At 44.8% G+C, this 19,754-nt stretch overlaps 1 protein-coding gene across 1 annotated transcript; it reads left to right on the top strand.

Annotated features, from left to right (window-relative positions):
• The first annotated feature begins 16,855 nt into the window (after positions 1–16,855).
• On the top strand, positions 16,856–19,437 carry Ripply1 (ripply transcriptional repressor 1). Its single transcript, XM_052171911.1, has 4 exons — positions 16,856–16,986; positions 17,894–17,969; positions 18,535–18,599; positions 19,094–19,437. Exons 1-4 carry the CDS (start codon positions 16,856–16,858, stop codon positions 19,368–19,370), a joined length of 549 nt encoding a protein of 182 aa, XP_052027871.1. The 3' UTR covers positions 19,371–19,437.
• The last annotated feature ends 317 nt before the right edge of the window (positions 19,438–19,754 follow it).

Genomic DNA, 19,754 nt, shown 5'->3' with positions numbered 1-19,754 from the left:
ATGCATGGCTTTACTGAGCTAGAATCAAGCAGAGTACTGGCCAACACTGGTCTTGGACTCTGAATCCTTTGTACTTTAGGTGTGTGGGTTTTTTTGTTTTTGTTTGTTTTTTTTAAATAGTATCAATGCAAACAGATTTGTTGCCTAGGGAGAATTCAGTGAAGCAAATCAGAATTCATCCACCTTCCCAAGATGGCCCATCCCTGCCTTGCAGGTATGAATGGGTCACTGATCCCCAAACAGTACTCCTGCACAAGAGACTCTTTAGGATTGTGCCCCTTGGCAGGCTGGGACAGGCTAAGGTCAGTGAGGCCTGAACTCAGGCCTGGGGCCTCAGCATGAAAGCAAGCAAGGCTACAGGGGCAAGAAGGGCAACATGCTAATCCTCTAACCAGCTCTGTGACCTTGAGCAAATCTTTCCAGCCTCTTTTTTTTTTTATTTTTCCAGGCTCCCCACAGCTGACTCTTCAAGCCTGTACTAATGAATCTGAAAATGCTTGGACACTTAGAAAATCCTGGCTTGAGGGCGGTATGTTTGGCTTTGTGGGGAGTGGGGCAGCTTTATCAGTTCTCAGTGATACTGTGCAACTGAGGATAGGAAAAGGCAGAATCGTGGGGACAGGTGCCAGGGCGGATGAGGGCACCCTGTTCGAAGGATGTGGTTACCATGTTGGCAAGCATTCAAGGACTAGGCTCTAACAATGCTTTACACAGGTCTCTGGCACAGACAGATCTTGGTGGCACCAGGCCAAAGTGTATTAGCCCTGGATTCAGAGGGTGGGAGGGATCTTAGGAATCATTTCACTGAGACCCCCAGTGGAGACCCAGCCAGCCTGCCTAGGTAGCATAGCTGATGGAGAAGAGGAGAGGGCAGAGTAGCACTCGAGGGACAGCAATGCCAGGTAAGGAGAAGAGCAAGTGGTGTGAGGTCAAAGGGAGGACAATAAAGGTCTAGAAGGCTGTGAGGAGAAGAGCAGGAAAGATAAAGTGGGTCTTAACAGAGAGGGAAGGGATAGTGCAATGGGAGGAGAAGTCTAGAATCAGGGATAGAGCTTAATAGGTACAATGTTTGTCCAATGTGCAGGAAGCCCTGGGTTCAGTACATAGCACGGCCTAAAGCTGGGCCACAGTGTGTGCCTGGGATTCTTATACAACTAGAGGGTGAAACAGGATTGCCATGGATTTGTGGCTAACCTGAGTTTCAAGCTAACCTGGACTACAGAATGAGGTCATGCCTCAAATAATAGCAATAATAGTAATCGGGACAAGGAGAAGGAAACAAAATTCAAGGAGAAGTCTAGAAGGAGAAACAGCAGCAACTTGAGAAAAGACTGGAAGGAAAGGATTCTGGGAAGAATTAGGTATCTATGGCCGAGGAAAGGTTCGAGAGATGGCTTCCTGACCATCCCATCAGTGGCTGCCTTGCCGGCCTTAGCTTTCACTGCCCCCTCCATAAGAGGCCTCCTGCAGCATTCCTCCTGGCTTCTGACACAGCACTCCCCTGGTACCCTCACACTAGCTCTTGAACTCCTTTTTTCTTGACAAGTTCTCCTCTTTCAGACAGTTAAGATTAGTGTTTTATGAAATCAGAGGACAGAACAGTGGTTACCAGAGCCTCAGAAGGAAAATGGAAGGTGGGCAACTGTTATGGGCGCATTGGTGCAACTGAATAGGGCATAGCTTCTAACGTTCTGTGTCATCATAAAGTATGGTTAAAAACAATTGTCTGTTTCAAAATAGCTAGCAAAGAGGATCGTGAATGTTCACCATAAAGAGAAGTAAGGATTGTTTGAGATGGGACTGAAGAGGTGGCTCTGCTATTTAGAGCACTGACCGATTTGGCCGAGGACTTCAGTTTTATTCCCAGCACACACACACATGGCTGCTCACAACCGTCTGTAACTCCAGGGGATCCATCTCCTCCTTCTGACCGCCAAGGTCACTGTATACATGTGGTGTACAGAAAAAAAAGCCATACACATGAAATAATAAAGCAATTTTTAAAATTTGTTTTGGGTGATGATTGTATCAGTTACTGGGATGTAAGGATTACACACCATGCACCTGCATCAAAACATCACACTGTGCTCCACCTTACTGGCCTACTGAATATTTCCAAATATTTTAAGGGGCTGGGTTATAACTAAGTGGGAAAGTGTTTGTCTACGATACTTAGGGACCAAGGTTCCTTCCTTTTCCAGCGCCTCAAAAAATTGTTTTAAAAAAATGGGAATTTTAACAAGAATAGGAGAGAAATAAGAAAAGGTGGAGGAAATGATCAGGTTGCAGGATATCATCAAAGAACACAATTTATCCTTTAGTTCTCAGTCTAGGTATCACTTACCTGATGCCTGGTGTTCCTTTGCTTCCCCTCTGCCCCCAAAGTACTTTGTTATGTTCTCTTCCTCCAGCCCCACCACACTCCCATCCTCCTGAGCTGTAGTGACTGCTTCTTCCCCATTGGTTTATAAATGCCCAGAGCCTGGCTTTACCTTATCCTTTTCATTAAGCTGTTCTACTCAACTACAGCTTATGTAATTGGCATACAGTAAGTTTTCCTTAGAATGGATTAAACTGAATTGACAAGACAACATGGTAAGAAAAGAAATGGTAGCTATATCGTGGATGGGAGAACTATGGGAGAAGAAGGGGATAACATAAGATTCTATAGTGGAAACACAGATGGAGAAGATGCCTTGAGGATGCAAGAGAAAGAATTACAAATATCTCTGTGAGGAAAGAGACAATCATGGTTATTGAGGACATGGATATGAAGATCTAGGTGGAGAAGTTGGGAGTAGACTGTTATGATGCACTGGAAGGAGAAACAGGATGGAAATCTCACAAGGTGCCACCACTAGATAAAGAGCTATATTTGATTATTAATATCATATTTAATGAAGAGAAGGAGAATCAGTCTTCTCCAGGGAATTCATCCACTAGATGTAGTCCTGTGCTGGGGCCAACAGACTACAGACAGGTATGCAAGATGTCTTTGGGAAACCCAAGGGCACAGTGGCTAGGGTTCACATTGGCAAGACTATCATGCCCGGCTGCATTAAATTAAAGAATAAGAAACCTCTGGTGAATGAGGCATTATGAAAGGCCAAGTTCATGTTTCTTAACTGCCAGATGACCAATCCATGTCTCAGAGTGCTGGGGTTTCACTAAATTTCATGCAGATGGATTTTGTTAGAGGAAAGGTATTTGTTAGCTACTACTGATGGTATTTCTGATCTCTACAACTATATGAATCAATGCTCAAATGTATTTTTCTCAGCTAAAGAAGCCATACCTCAAAGGCTGCTTATAGTATAATTCCATTTGTACAACCTTCTCAGAATTACAAAATTATAGGGATGAGAAAGAGATTGTTGGTTGTATGGATGGGAATGGGGAAAGAATTGAAAGAAGTGATTTGCATAGGAAGTTAATTTGGTTATTGGAACTCTAATTGTTGCTCTATGCCTTTGGGGATCCAGGCATGGTGGTGCATACGAGTAATTCTAGCAGGAGGATCAGAAGTTAATCTTCAGTAACATGCTGAGTTAAAAGCCAGCCTGAGAGCATGTCTCAAACCAAAAGCTTCATAGAGCTGCACAGCAAAACATCAAATGTATCTGCCCTTGTATATTTTAAATCTATTATATGATAAACAACATATTTGTGAAAAATAATTGTTTTCTAAAACAAAAGCAATGCATATACATGTTTGTAAATTGACTTGATGAAGGGCAGCCGGATTCTCAGTTTGGCTCTTGCTCTCAAACTGTTGCTATATGTTGTCTGGGGTTAGTGTATATATATCGAAAATCCAGTCTCATAACGATAGATAGTTGACGAAGAGAAGCATTTTAAACCTTTCCAGGATCAATTCTAAGATTGGCCTACAAATGACTCTTAACTATGAGTAAATTGTCTGCCTTTGAGAATAGATATTTATAATGGGATACTCTTGCCATTGTGTTAGTTATAAGACAAATGGAAATTACTCAAGTGGGCCAATCTAATTATAAGAACTTTTCCAGAGTCAGACACTTTTCCAGAGTCAGGGACATTTGAAAATGAAACATATTTGATGTGTCATTGACGGTGTCAAATGACTGAGGCTACAGAAGAAGAAATGTGGGTAGTCTGTAGATGCAGAGAACTGCCTTTGTGTGACAGCCAGCAAGGCCTCCTGGAACCTCAAACTATAGTCACTAGAAAGTGGATTCTGATATCAACCTTGGAAGTGAATGTTTTCTCAGATCCTTCCGATAAGAGCCCAGCCCAACTGATAATATGACTTCAGTTTTGTAAGATCCTAAGCAAAGAACACAGATGAACCCATCTGGACTTCTGACCTACGTCACTGTGAGATAATGATGTTGTATTAAGTTGTTAAGTTTGCTGTAATTTGTTATGGCAGCAATAGAAAATGAATTGTGTGGGAATTTTTATGATAACCAAACTTCGCAAGTAGCAGTTTCTTAATATTTATTTGCAATGTTGAAACTAAGACCCTATCAATGAATCTATTGTGCTTTATTACATTAAAACCCATCGGTTTATCTTGTACTTTGAATGGATCAATTATCTGTGCATGGTTTTTAGAACATCATACATTAGTCATTAGAAAAATATCAGTTCACTTGGTTATAGAGAGCTTCTGAATGTTGACTCATTCTTGACTACACAATATAAATAACTCATGTTCACCTAATATTACTAATCTTATCATAAAGGTCTTTAAGGATATAAGGAAGTTCTCAAGCTTGCAGTGTAAGATAGAGGTTTTCAGACTTGTATGTTTTACCCAACGGCTTAAATTTAATGGCTGACAGTAAATATCATCAGTTGTTTTCCTCATGGTGACAGCATTGCTTTGTTAATTTTCAACAAAAGACTAGCCAAGTACTCAACTCTAAATAACCACAGCCTGTCTGTTGATTTCAAATAAAGAAAATGTCCCACAAAAAAATTTGGGCCGTGCTCATTTAGAAGTAGGAGAAGGAGAAGGAGAAGGAGAAGGGGAAGGGGAAGGGGAAGGGGAAGGGGAAGGGGAAGGGGAAGGGGAAGGGGAAGGGGAAGGGGAAGGAGAAGGAGAAGGAGAAGGAGAAGGAGAAGGAGAAGGAGAAGGAGAAGGAGAAGGAGAAGGAGAAGGAGAAGGAGAAGGAGAAGGAGAAGGAGAAGAAGAAGAAGAAGAAGAAGAAGAAGAAGAAGAAGAAGAAGAACAACAACAACAACAACAACAACAACAACAACAACAACAAGAACAAGACATACTTTGGGGTGAGGTGGAAATGTTTCCGTTCTATATAGGCATACATAGTATTTAAAAGATATCCTGAATTATTTGGCATAGAATAAAATCCTAACTTAAAAATCATTTATCATTATTGTATATATGTATGCATGGATATCTGTGTAGTGCATGTGTGGAGGCCAGAAGAAGGCAACCTTGTGGAGCTTCCTTCCTTCCTTCCTTCCTTCCTTCCTTCCTTCCTTCCTTCCTTCCTTCCTTCCTTCCTTCCTTCCTTTTCTTCCTTGCCTCCTCCTCCTCCTCCTTCTTCCTCTCCTCCTTCTTCTTCTTCCTCTCCTCCTCCTCCTCCTCCTTCTTCTTTCTCACTTCCACCCAAGTAGTCAGGTCACCAGGCAAATACCTCTACCTACTGAGCTTGTTTCTATAACCCATTACACTTTTCTGAAAATTTATTTTCTATATATTTTATTGGTTATTTTATTTATTTACATTTTAAATGTTATCCTCCTTCCCGGTTTCCCCTCTGCAACCCCCCTCCCCTCTCCCTGCTTCTATGAGGGTGCTTCCCCACCGGCCCACAGCCATGGAGCCCATTTGGTATGTTTGTTTTAAGAGACAGAACTAGCTTCAGTTCACAATCCTTCTGCTTCAACCTCCTAAAGTGCTGACTCCAGGCATGTGGCTACCCCAGCTAGCTGCAATACAGTAATTCAGATCGTCTTGTCTAGATGTTCTGAAATGACATTTCCTCTATCAGGGGTAAGTGCATCGCTTATGAAGACTGAGTCAAAAACACTGAGACAATGGTGCTCCCCCCATCATGGTATTGTTTTTTCATTTTTTCGTTTTGTTTTGTTTTCTCTTGACAGAGAAAGATAACTAGTGGCTCAGCCTTACCAAAGTCCATCCAACCGTCAGAATCTTAGGGCCCCCTTTTGCTTTGGACCATACTTTAGAGTTGCTTTTCCAAGGCAAGGCTAGGAGGGATGGGAAGCAAATTTTAAATGTGCTGGCTCTAAGGAAGTGGAGAGAAAATGTCTAAATTCATTCTCCCAAGAACTTGCACTTCCTGCCCCTGGTTTACCTTGTGTTTGAAGGTAGTAGCTGCTCTCTAAGGCTGTCTGCATCCTGAGATTTTACACGTTCTGTATCTCATGGCCAAAAAACCAACAAAGCATCCTGTCAAGGCCCCGGGCACCTGCCATTGGTGTTTGCCAGTCCATCCTGCTTCCCCATGGCTCAGCTAGGCTAGATCTGTTTGTCTCTCACACCAAATACCTTGTGTCTAACACCGTTCTACTCACAGAGAAGGAACACCTGCCTGCTGTGGAAGCAGTCCAAAGCCAGGTGCTAAGGGGGGGGGGAGGTAAAGGCTAGTCCATATTCCCAGAACTCCTACATAAAGAACTCTTCAGAGAAGACTGAAGGGAAAGGAGTTACCCCTTCTGGCAGAAGACAGACACTCCTGTGGCTTGAGGGCTCCCTAGAGTCCATGTGCGTTTATGGAGGAACTTATGAGCTGGGTAATTTCTTGTTATAGACGTGAAGGAGGCACCTGGAGTACACAGTAGTAATAATAAAAATGGGAGAGAGAGACCCTGTGCGATGTTGGAGGTCAAAGCAAAACTATAAGAACATGTTGTAGGTGCCTGATCCCTTTCAGCCAGGCATAAATTGCTACTGTATGTGCGTGAGGTGGATGGGAGACAATTGCAGTAAAGCCACATCTGGCCCAATGTGTGGAAATTACCCAAAGGCGTGAGACACCAAAAGAGCGAAAACAATGGATCTGCTCGGCTTCTTCCTCCAGCCCTGTGAGATGGACCTTGGTGGTTTTATTCATGGGAATTTGAGAGCCAGATGGATGAATTTATTTAATTCAAAGTCATGCGGTTGATAGACGGCAGAGAAGTTCTTCCAGCCTAGGAATTTCTAGGATCAGCACAGTCCAAGCTCTGAGTGTGCTCACGGCAATGGATGGATAATGGGATAATAAGAAAGGCGAAGAGCCACCACGCCCTAAACGCCAGTTCCGCATCAGGCTGCAAGGAAGATGTACACACTGCTTCTCTCCGGCTTCTCTATCGGCCTTTGAGGTAACGATCATTGTTATCCCTGCACCTAACTCTAACTAGAGAGCCAAGATTTTCCACTTAAAGTTTTCCTGCAGAAACACAGGCATAAGATGACTGGGGCTTCAAGCCCAATTGGCCGTCAAGTCACTCCATAGCTACTTGACCCTTAGCCGATCAAACACTCTGTGCCTCCATTTTCTGCTTATCTTTGAGTGGGGACAATAATCTCTTGCAAGATATTTTATAAGGCATAAATGAAACACAACAATAAAATCCTTAACACGCCGACTGAGAAATACTGAGCACGGAAACCTGTTAACTACTTTGTTGTTGCCATTTTATTAGTTTGCTAGGACCTGCCTCCTGGGAAGGCGTCTGTCATTGCTTACCAGTGTCTATTTCTTTAGCCAGGACCATAGGGGTCTGAAGATTAAAAAGACAAGGAAAAATAAATAATAAAAAAAGATCGTACCACCGAGAATTCAGCCCCATCTTCAGAAAGTCTCATTCGAGTGAGGGAAAGGAGACAGTATTAAAAGGGGCAGGCTGGAGAGGTTGGGACACAAAAGACAGGCCTAGACCTGGCCCGTCTGAGTGCAGATGGGAGGGGACGCATTCTAGCCTCCTTCTTACCCTATAGTTTTGTTTTTCTAGGCCCCTGCTTTCCAAATGAGGAGCAAATGGGGAGCCGCGAGGCTTTGCCAAGAGAGCAACACCACATGTGCCCCAGCCAGGACTCATGGTGGGGGCCGCAGAAGGGGAGGCTGCATAGAAACAAACTGTTCTCCAGAGGGAACGCCCCGGCCCAGCAACCTGAGAGGCTGAGTCCAAGACATGGCACATTTGGGACATTTGGACTTGAGGACAGAAGCCCCAGGCTCCATTTGTTCTCTGCGCGTTGGGAGCATGCTTGCGTTGTAGAGAAGACCTTTCTTTGCTCATCTCTGTGAACAGCCTCTGCCCACCTTTCTCCCTGCCTCCTCCACCCTGCACCCTTCACTGTGCATTCAGGCTTTGTGTCCCCAGCACAGGATGCTGATTCAAGAACCAGACACTGTAATGATAGAGTGGGATGCAGTTTCCAGACAGGAGAGAACACTGCTTACTAGGACTTTCAGCCCAGCCTGCAGGGGTTGCACGATCCATGCCTGCTGGCTGAGGCACTTCCTGTGTCCCTGGTAGCTCCTTTTCTTCACTGGCTTCTGGGGGCTTCTGGTAAGAGCCCAGTGATTGAGTTCACAGCCCAGTTTTGTCACTTTAAGCTCTTTGACCTTGGGCAAATGTCTAATCTCACCTGCAGAATGAAGCCTTTAGGGATACCTTTCCTCCAAATTTGCTTGTGAGGCTAAATTAAACCCTGAAAAGTTCTACTGATGTTCTCTGCTCTTAGTATCTGTTCTGAGCTACTTGTGTACACCAACATCACATCTCCTTCTTGCCATATCCTTAAACTCGGCTCAGTGCATTTTCTTCCTCACCCAATGGTTTTCTTTTGCCCCCTGGAATCAACCATTCTATTGTGAAGAACATAGAAGTATGTGAACACCATGAACTACAGAATGACATGCACTGCTCTAATGCTGACATTCTCTTTTACTGTGACCCCCAATAAGATAGATACTTACAGCACAACTCAGCACACACATCTGTCTGTCTGTCTGTCTGTCTGTCTATCTATCTATCATCAGTCCACCTACCTACCCATCCATCCATATCCATCCACCCACCCACCCATCCATGTCTGTCTGTCTATCTGTCTATCTATCTATCTATCTACCTATCTATCTATCTAACCTGTCTGTCTGTCTGTCTATCTATCTATCTATCTATCTATCTATCTATCTATCTACCTATCTAATCTGTCTCTGTCTGTCTGTCTGTCTATCTATCTATCTGAGTAAAATAAAAGTTTTTCAGAATACGTCTCATCTTTGTGAAATGGGATTCATTCTTTCTTCATTTTTATCTACTTTTGTGATAGGGTCTCAGTATGTATCTCTCGCTTCCTGAACCTCAGTATGTAAGCCAGGCTGGTCTCAGACTTACAGAGGTCTGCTTGCTTCTGCCTCCCGAGTGCTGGTACTGAGAGTGTGTGCTACCACATCCAGGCAGGGTTCCTTCGGACATTTACTATTCCTGTTCTTAAATGCTGATCTCATCCTACCAAGCTGGTTTTGAAGCCTGCCAAGAGTTCATGAGCCTTGGTTTGAGAACCACAGCCTCCGGGGAGAACCCTAAGACCCTCTGATATACTCCATTCAGAGTGAGCATAAGATTTTTCAGTGGCTGAAAAACATGAATTGGTTACCGATGAAAGTCCTGTTTGTGAAATAGAAATGGAGTCACTGGGAACTGCAGAGATTCGGAAGAGGCAGGCATGTTTGGAAATGACAAGAAACTGCCATACTGAGGAGTTTGGCTTGTCCCCATAAGTAACTAACTGGGTGTAACTAACAGTTTGTAAGCAGAGGAAGATCACACATAGGACTGATAGGAAGATTATTGCACATTGGGTTGGCAAAGCTAAGTCAAGACAATTAGGAAGTTAGGTTGCTTCAAAAAGAATTATGGGTTTGGACCATGAGTGTTAAATGATTAAAACTAGTCTCAAGCCGGGTGGTGGTGGCACACACCTTTGTAATCCCAGCACTCTGGGAGGCAGAGGCAGGTGGATTTTCTGAGTTCGAGGCCAACCTGGTCTACAGAGTGAGTTCTAGGGCAGCCAGGGCTACACAGAGAAACCCTGTCTCAGAAAAAAAACAAATTCAAAAAACCAAAAAAAGCCAAAAAAAAAACAAAAAAACAAAAAACAAAAAACAAAAAAACAAAAAAAACAAAAAAACAAAAAAACAAAAAAACAAAAAACCAAACCCAAAAACAAAAACAAAACAAAAAAAAAACAACTAGTCTTAAACATATTTTCATGGATCAAAATGGAAACCATAATAACTTTTATTTGCCAACAAGAAATGTTTGTTTATTCTTGTAGCATAAAAGTCTGTGATTCAGGATTTGACAAACTCTTGGCAAGCACTTTTCTCCATCCTACTGATTGGGGAAGTGTTTTTTTCTGCAAAATATTGTCTAGCTGCTTGAAGAAGTGGGAGCCACGTGCTGAGAGATTAGTTGAAAGTAACAGATGAAGCAAGATTCAAGTTCTTCATTTCCTTTCTTTAGTAATTAAATTTGTCCTGTGGTAATTTAATACATAAATACGACACACAGCCAGCTGAAGAGTGGCTCATTGTTGATGACTGGGATAAAGGAGGGTGATAGTCTAAAATGACAATTAAAAATTACTCTCACTCTTAACCATTTTTTTGGTCTCTCACCCATGTAAATACCCCTCCTCCAAACATGTCCCCTTTAAGCTTCGATTGTACAATGTGAGGTCAGATATTGTCGTGGAGAATTGAGGCATCATCATCATCCTTCTGTGGACAACACTGTGTTAGTTGTAGTTTCTGGTTCATATCCTCAATGTGCTGACCATACTGCTAGGATGTAATGGCTTCACTAGGGAGCTAGAGAGCTGTACTGGATCAAGCAAGCATCACACCACCCAATAGGGCCCAAGACCCAGTTTTGGATACAAGTTTAACTTTGGGAAGTGTTTTAAAATTTCTCAATCAAAGCACTGAGAGGATTGTCACCAGTTTGTCCAATGACACGCATGCTCCATCACACAGTCATTTAAGAAATAGCTAGTTGATGTTGACCAGAATAAGAGAGGATGGTAGTCTAAAAGGACGATTAAAAAATATTTTAGATAGCTTATGAAGCACCCCATTGATTTGCTTTCCATTCTGAATGGCTATTAAACAGTCTCCAGTGAAATCTTCAGCAGTGTCTACTCTAGTTGTAAGAGTATCTGTTTGGATTGGTCATTGTTAACTTCTTGTAACCAGTCATCTTCAAAACTCTAATCCACTCTCTAGAAACATTTCTAAACAGCTACTGCACTGTATGGTTTTTGGCACTTCCTGGGCTAAATATGTTGATAGCTGTTGTTGCTGCTGTACAAGAACTGTGAACTTTGATAGGAAAATCATTTGACTTTGTTTTTTGTCTAGCATCATTTACACAGTATAAAATAAGTATCAAGGGAGGGCCTTGTAGAGATGGCTCAGTGGAAGAGCTGAAGCTGCTCATCCAGAGAACCCAGGTTCGATTCCCGGTGCCCACCAGGACAGCTCACAACTGTCTGTAACTTCAGTTCCAGGGAATCCAATGCCTGCCTATGGCCTCCATGCACTATGCAAGCACATGGTGCACATGCAGGCAAAATATTAATACACATGTGGCCATTCCGGTCTACAGAGTGAGTTTCAGGACAGCTGGGGATACACAAGAAACCCTGTCTCAAAACAACAAACAAACAAGCAAAACAAAACAACAACAACAAAAGAAAAAAGTAATATGTCATTAAGAAAAAGATGGAAAGCAAGAATGTACAGTAAAATGGTATATAACATAACCACACTTATTGAGAAATGTATTAGTGTAACATCAAATGGCAGATTTCAATTATGTAAAGCCCAGCACATTTTATAGCAACTCAAGGTCCAGGTGAGAGTGGACAGAGGGAGCCGTCAATCAATGAGTGGGAACATGGGCACGCTGGAGAAGGCAAGTGTGAAGGACAGCAGAAGAGTAAAACTGACAGCACACAAGAGATTTGAGATTGAGTGACTGCTTCACTATGATGCTGCCTATGAGGCGGGAGACGAATCCTTAGACTTTGGGATGAATGTGAGATGCCCACTGAGACAATGCCAGGCTGGAACTATAACTCTTGTTCTTTCACTGATTCAATAAATACTTATGACAGAGACACTAAGAAATTAACATCTCATTTTCCCAAGTGGGGACATTAAGATATAAGCTAGGGTTCACTATCACCTTCACTTTGAAAATGAGATTATTTTATCACCCCAAATTAGGAAGGACAGAATCTCAGAATGAAGGACAGTTGTTAATAAACTCAATAAATGTAAATTGTTGGAAAATTCTCCTATTGACGTTTCTTTCCTCATTTTATTGGGGTCCATTGAAAACACCACTAGATCCGAGGCTCACTGAGTGGAGAAATGAGCAGAGGACGGGAGGTCAAAGACGTTGAGCTAGGCCTGGAATCTCAGCAGGAAGTGGAAGCAGAAGGACTCTGAGTTCCAGACCTGTACAGGCTACAGAGACCCTGACTCAAAATGATGATGATGATGATGATGATGATGATGATGATGATGATGATACGCTACAGTGAACTTGACTCAAAATACTACTATTAATGATGATGATTAATGATGATGACAACGACGACGACGACGACGACAGCAATAATAACAACAACAACGATAAACTGTGAGGTTCAATTCCCAGAAGAGAAATTATGGAGAAGAAGGGAGACAGGGAACAAAAGAAAGAAAAAAGGGCGAGTGTCATAGAGGCCAAAAGAGGAAGACAGATTTGAAACCTTAGCCCTTGGGCAACAGTGTCTGTTGCTGGGCATTGCCTAGCAAGTGAATGGACTAGAAAGAGGACCTACAGTTCCGAGCGTTCATCAAATTTGGCAATTAGGAGGTCACTGGTGACCTTTTTCAGTGACTTTTCATGGAGATGATGGGACTGGAGCCAAATTGCCATTGGCTGAGGTGTGAATGGGAGGCTGAGAAAAGCATGGAGAAGTGAGGTTTTCCTTTCAACAGACTTAAGAGGGAGGGAAAGGACAGAACATGGAAGGAGGTGGGGGAAGAAAGAGAACAGAGTGTGTATTAGGGGAGTAAGAGGACTCCTCCTGAGGAGGGAGCTCCCTTGTTTTAGCGAGTTAATACTCTGGTGTAGGGAAGCTGAGTTTTTCTATAGGGAAGGAGGATACTGTTCTGGAGGGAGGGCACAGAGAAGGGTAGATGAGGCCAAGGCTCAGGAGAGAAGGGATTAGCCTTTAACGAAAGGGGCACCTTGTCCCTTGTTAGGACAGGGTGGAGGGAGAGAAGGACTTTGGAGAGGCAAGTCAGTTTTGGGGGTTGGGCAGGGCACTGAGGTAATCCATGCTTGAAGGCCTTTGTTTTCTCAGGGAAGTAGGAGGAGTTGTTCTGAGCAGAGAGAAGGGTGGGGCAGGAACATGGTAGGTTGCTGAAGGAAATTTGGAATGAGGCCCAGAGACACTTGGAGGCTGCTCCTGGGCCTTGACAAGGGAACCTGTCTGAGGTTGGTGGAGGGGTTCCGGTTTGGCAGAGGCTAATTGGTTTTCCTCCACCCACTAAGCTGTGAGCCCTTTGGGGCAGAAGCCACAACACCTTCCTCTTTCTAGCCTATCTCTTTGCCAAACAATGCTTAACAAAGTGTTGGGCCCAGAGAGCGCAAATATTCCTCTCAGAAAAGTCTGAGGAAATGATAACTGACAAAAGCCCCCGCATACTATAGTTGATAGAGAAAATAGGTGTCATCTAATTGCCTTTATTAGCAGTTGCACTGTTTGGCTTAGGCTGATCTTTCCTGCCACCATTTTGGCCACCCCATTCCTGTTTTGTAGTAACTACAAGAGAGAGAGCAGCCAAGCTCTGATATTTCAGTTCAGCAACAGGCCTCGAATCAACACCTGGGGCCAGTGACTTTGTCTCCTCCATGGCTGGCTGAGTCTCACAAGGCAGCAGTCAGAGCAGGTGTATCTGGAGAATGAACAGTTGTAGAGACAGCTGGAGACAGGCAGAACAGTCCCTGGGAGTTGGAGAGCACACTGGCACTGAGTCTCAGGCAATCCATGAAGCCTGCTTTAGGGAGGGAAAGGGAGTAGCTGAAGGAATACCATTTTTAAGGAGTGACGTAACTCAGTCAGGTTGAGAGTGACCTGGGACCTCTAGAGAAATATGTGCTCCCCTCCCCTTCCCTCTGACCTCTTTTGGATTGTGTGAGGTCACCTAGAGAGAGGTCAAAAAGATCCCAGAGTGTGATAATATGTCTTGGGTTCTGTCTGATTCATATGCTCTCTCTTTTCAGCCCAGTCTTTTTGCCTTTATTCCTTCCTTCTCTCTGCCTCACCCCTCCTTTTAGAAAAGTTCCACAGGATCCCCATCTTAGATCCAGTCTCCAGCTCCAACTTAAAATTCAGCATCACAGAGCTTGGCCCGGTCCTAGGTAGTGTAGCCTAGGGCTCATTTCACTTCATATAATAAACCTCTCTTTGTGGATGGCAGGTAGAGTGCCAGGCCCTTAGGTGGTTGAACTGTTAGAAAAATGTACTTAGATTGAGGCAGAATGAGTCTTCCTTTAGCTCCTATCTATGGGCCTCTCTCTGTCTCCGAAGTCATACAGGACAAGTATTGTGGTCCAATCCTCGGGTATTTCAAAATGGCCGCCATCTCCCCAAGAAATTTCTTGCTTCATGGATAAATGTTTTATACATACAATTTTATTCATCAGTTCAAACAGATAATATATACTGTTTGTAATCTATAGTCTTTAAATATGTATTCAATATATATTTGAACATGTCTTCAAGAGTGAAAAGGCTGAGTTTCACTCAGGACTATCCCAGTTCGATAAGGAAAAACTGTGGAATGTGCAGTATGCACAGAAAAAAAACATGATGTTTAGTTTTCTTCTAGTTAGAAGAAAGGATAAATAACATATTTATGTTATGAAAACATAAACATAATGTTTTTACTAGCTGGGAAGTTATGCAGCCTGTTTTTGCCACCCCTTCCAGATCAGCTCCATGTCTGTTCCCTCTCAGCTTTTCTGCCCTCATTTTTTGTTTTTTTTTTTTTTTTTTTTTTACTTTTTATTCACCAAATAATATTGATTCAGGTGTGGAAATTGTTTCAAAACATCATAAAATCATAAAGGTAGTAAACCTCCATCTTACTCTTTTACTTGCAGAGCTGACAGTTGCCCCTTTCCCCTGTGCATTCTGAACATTCCGCATTTTTCCCTTATCAAATGGGATTATCCTAAGGGATATTTCGAAACTTACGATGTTTTTCCCTCTTGAACACATTGGCTGTTTATGCATTCTTCCACCAGAACGTTCTTCCACCAGGACAATTTTAATATGAAGTCCTTTTCATTTTTTTTCTTTCTTTCTGGGAATAGGGATCAAACCCAGCTGTGTGTTTGCTCTCCCACAGAGCCATATCCTTTGCTTGGTCTTTAAATTTTTTTCTTTGCTCTATCTGAATAAGGTCGGAATTCAAGCAGTCGGTGGGGTCTTGATAAGAAACCACTGGATACCATTAGTCACAGGATTTAGCATCTAGCTTTTGCAAGTTTTTGCATTGATAAAATGATTTTGACTCTCTGCTTAGTATGTGGTTACAAGATTGGCCACAATTAACAAATCTAACGGGTTTCCTATTATTGGACACTGAGGTTGTTTCTAATTTCTGACCATTACAAGCCAGGCTGTGATGAATATCCAAGACACTAAATCTGGGCAGGTGCCGGCCAGGCCACTGAGATCAGGAGGAATATTTTTGAAACCTCTAAGCATGAAGTGCCTGCCAGTTGTTGTAACTGGAACCCTCTTGGCAAAGGCCCAAAAGCTGGCTAATGCCAAGGACTCTGCTCAAACCTTTTGGCTCTCTAGGGTCACTACCCATTACCCAGTGCTTGTCACAGAGTGTTCTGGTTGGCGGGGTCTGGGGGACCACTGAGCCAGCACCCTCACCTCACGTGAGAGATGAGGCCTGGGATGGTCCTTTGGCAACCCAGTGCTGGGCAGAACCCTCCCAGCCTCTAGCACCTGGGCTCCTAAACTAGAAACAGGAGCTGGGGCCATTTGGAATCTGCCCTGCCAACTCCCTGGGCCAGGCTCAGCTCTCCACACCACAGCACTCCCTGCGGAGGCGGAGGGGCTTTAGGCACTTTTGCGAGTCAACTGAGCAGTAGGAGGGGTGGGGAGCCCATTGAAAGATGACTTGAGGTTTACCCTGCAGGAGACTGGACCTGCTCCACCCAGAACCCTTCTTTATCTTAAGCCACGTGACATGCTTCATGGCAGGGACCCTGTATCGGGGGTCCATCTGGCAAATCTCCTTGGGATTTGAGCTGAAATAGCTGGTGAGTCTCTCACTCTTCTTTTCATACCAGGAAGCAGCTTTGCTAAAGGCCCCTTGCATTCAGCCTTCTGTCCCAGACAAGCCTGGGTGCCTTTGGGGACTAATGAGAGCCCCTCCTTCCCACCTTGGGTCCTGATCCTGCCTGGGGAATTCACACAATTGCCCCTTCTTTGTTTTCCTTACTGACTTGGAGCTATAGCAGACCCCTCACCTCCACCCCTGACCCTGTTTACTCAACTGGGAGAGATTTCACACCCAAGAACACACCGCGCGCACTCTCTCTCTCTGGCGCGCGCGCACTCTCTCTCCAGGATCCCCCTCCCGAGATCTTTACCAGCATCCCGCATCCCCCATCCTCGCATTGCCTGAATAATTGATGAGTCAAAGGCAGGGCTTATAAAAGGGTCCCTAGGGGAAAAGCCAAAAGAGTGCTGAAGGTTCTGAGAACTGGAAGAGCTGTCTGGCTTGGTGTCCCAACGATGGACCCTGCTGCCCCTGATGCTGCCCCTGATGCTGCCCCTGATGCTGCCCCTGAAGCCGCCCCCCCTGGCCAGGCCCAAGTCCCTGCCCTAGCACAAATCAATGGACAAGAAGGTGCTGGGAATGAACGGTAAGTGGAACTTGGCCGTTGCCAGTCTGAACACGGGCTTAGGGAGCTGAGGGCAGAAGGTGTGACACTCAAGGTGGTGGCAGCTCCTGTTCTCTCTTTGAAAGGGAGAGACAACAGAGAGCCTCAGCCCTCTCTCTATACCTTTGGCTGGAAAGATTTCACCTCACTCATCACTCCAGGTGACAGAAGGGGGCTGAGAGAGAGAACATTGCCAAAGCTGGAAGCCAATTAGCCTGACCTTCCGGGGGGGAGTCCATACAAATCACTGAGGAAACAGGAGAGGCTGCTGTGGAAGCTAAGCTTAAGGCTACAGTGGACTATGGGACCTAGATGGTGGCAGGTGACAGAGTGAAAGGGCCAAAGTCTACAGAGGTTGTGGTGCTGCCTCTGTCCTGAGGATGCCACATTTGCTTTTCCTTGCTTCTGGCAGTTTAGAGGAGAAGCAATGGGTCCAAGGGCATTCTGGGCCATTTCTCCAACGAGAAAGATGGCAGGGTTCTGTTCTGAATTATTTGATACCGGAAGTAGGCGATAAGATAAATACTCCCCTATACAGCGCAAATTCTGTCTTCCAAACATTTCATGGTCACATTCCACGAACATTTGCTCAAGTCTCTCCTTGCACAAGGCATTGTACTAGGGGTTAAAGATTCAGCTATGCCCATACATAGCGTTCATCGTAAACTGGCTCCCAGCAGCCAACGACGGAACAGTGAGATAAGAGCAGTGATAAGGTTGTTGGAGCAGAGCAGAGGGGTATCTGTCACAGCCTTGGCTCAGCTGTCAGGGGACAAAAGGGATCCTGGAGCACATGGCTTGTGAGCCAAACTTTCAGAAGGTCACATCTGTGGCCACAGGAAGCCAATGTTTAGGTCTTGTACCAATTTATCTCTTTTCTTTGTCACAGAGCAGCTTATCTTTGGAGACCCTGGCTGTCCTCTATAAACGACCAGCCAAGGCAGGCGAGGAGTCTGGTGGACTGGGTGAGTTTGAGGCCCAGTGACATGTTTGCACAGACACTTAGAGCCATATCCCTTCTCAGAAATCCCCTGACTCCAGTCCAAGGATGCCAATCTGGGGCAACAGTTTGCCAACTCTGCTAACATTTTGTCCCCAGGGAAGTTCTAGGAGGAAGGCAGGACCAAGGTTTCCATGACCAAGGAGACTAGGAGATCAAAGCGTAGAGTGGGTAAGGGACCTGGGCTGGACTCGTGGTTGGTCAGTGTGGTGTGGAGCTGGTGCTGGGATTCAGGTCTCTGGGTACCTTGCCTCAGAGCTCTCTGAATCTTTCCACCCTCTAAGAGAACTCTGCCCCCTGTACAGCCTCCAAGTGGGCACTGAAAAAGGATCAGGGAAGAAGACAGTCCCCAGGACTCTTTTGACTTGTTTTCAACCAGATGGAAGACTGGTTGCTGTAGGGCGGGGCTGTGAGGTAGTTGGTTCCCTAGGGATGCCTGAAGTATTTTGGAGATCTTCAAAACCTGCAGGTTTCTGACTTTTGATGTGGGAGAGGCAATTAAGCCCCATGCTCGCTTTTGCTTTGGACAGGCTGCTGGTGGGGCAACAGCTGCTGACACCACCAAGGCTGACTCTGAGTTCCATCACCCTGTCAGGTAAGCGTCTGGTGTTACAAGTTCAGACTGTGACAAATAGTCGCAAGCACCATGTATGATCCTGACAAGGCCATGACACAGGAGGAAAGAGGCCATGTGACTTAATAGGCCAAAGTGACTTTCCCCAGAGGCCCTCTCTGTCCCTGAGCTCTAAGAATGAAACCCTGTGACTCCAACCAATGAAAGATGCCTTAGTAGGAAAAGAGAGAGTGGAGTGAAGGAGCGATTAGTGAGGCTGGCACTAGAGTTGAGAGGCTCTGGGTTGACTCACTCTCTACGGCAGTGGTGGTAGGCTTGTCAGAGGTGATGTTCCTTCCTGGAACCATTTTGGAACAGTTGTAAAGGTTCTGTGCCAAAGCTCCTTCTTCCTTTCCCTCTCAGCCCTTGACTGCAGCTAGCGCTGGTTTTAAGAGTTGGCTTTCTTCTTGGTCCTCTGGCCCCTCTGCATTTGAGAGTTGCCTAAGTTAGGTGCCCTGTTTCTTCTCTGTCCACAGGCTCTACTGGCCCAAGTCCCGCTCCTTTGACTATCTATACAGTGCTGGGGAGATACTACTACACACCTTCCCTGTCCAGGCCACCATCAACTTATATGAGGATTCCGACAGTGATGGTGATGAGGAAGACAAGATGGAGGAGGAGGAGGAGGAAGAGGAAGAGGAAGAGGAAGATATCAATGAAAGTGAACCAGAAGGGTGTATGGGGATACAAGAGGCCGCACCACACAAGGCCACAGCTCCTTCCCCTGACCCACACTCAACCTGTCCAAATTGAAACAATCCCAGTTTATGCTTGGCAGATTTCCAAGGGCATTGATTAGCAAAGAGTCTCCAGACAGCGCATCTCTGGATTGAAACCAGTGATCAGAGGCTGTCTAGCTCACCCTGGCTTTCCTGATTGGCCCGCAAGTCTAGGCCTCTGGCATCTTCTTGCCTGGGCTGCTCTTGTGCCAACAGTAGGAGGTTCTTCAGGCCTTGGGGAGGGGGGAGAGAGAAGGCTTGATTTCTGAAGCCCTCATGAAGTAGAATGCGAAGGATGCCCTTGTACAAGAGAGCGGTTACTCCTCAGGGCCCTTTGAGTTTTCAAAGACACCACCATCAGTTCCAAGCAATGCTAAGGCACCTGGAGGGAAGGGAAGGGAAAGGAAGGGAAAAGGAA

Source organism: Apodemus sylvaticus, chromosome X (assembly GCF_947179515.1).
Source record: "Apodemus sylvaticus chromosome X, mApoSyl1.1, whole genome shotgun sequence".
Classification (NCBI taxonomy): Eukaryota; Metazoa; Chordata; class Mammalia; order Rodentia; family Muridae; genus Apodemus; species Apodemus sylvaticus.
This window is presented reverse-complemented; position numbering and strand designations above follow the sequence as displayed.

Bases quoted from the DNA above. Each gene is read 5' to 3' on its own strand.
- Ripply1 (XM_052171911.1), top strand. From the start codon at position 16,856: ATGGACCCTGCTGCCCCTGATGCTGCCCCTGATGCTGCCCCTGATGCT. The intron at 16,987-17,893 runs GTAAGTGGAACT...TCTTTGTCACAG, and splicing joins GAAGGTGCTGGGAATGAACG to AGCAGCTTATCTTTGGAGAC. The intron at 18,600-19,093 runs GTAAGCGTCTGG...CTCTGTCCACAG, and splicing joins GAGTTCCATCACCCTGTCAG to GCTCTACTGGCCCAAGTCCC.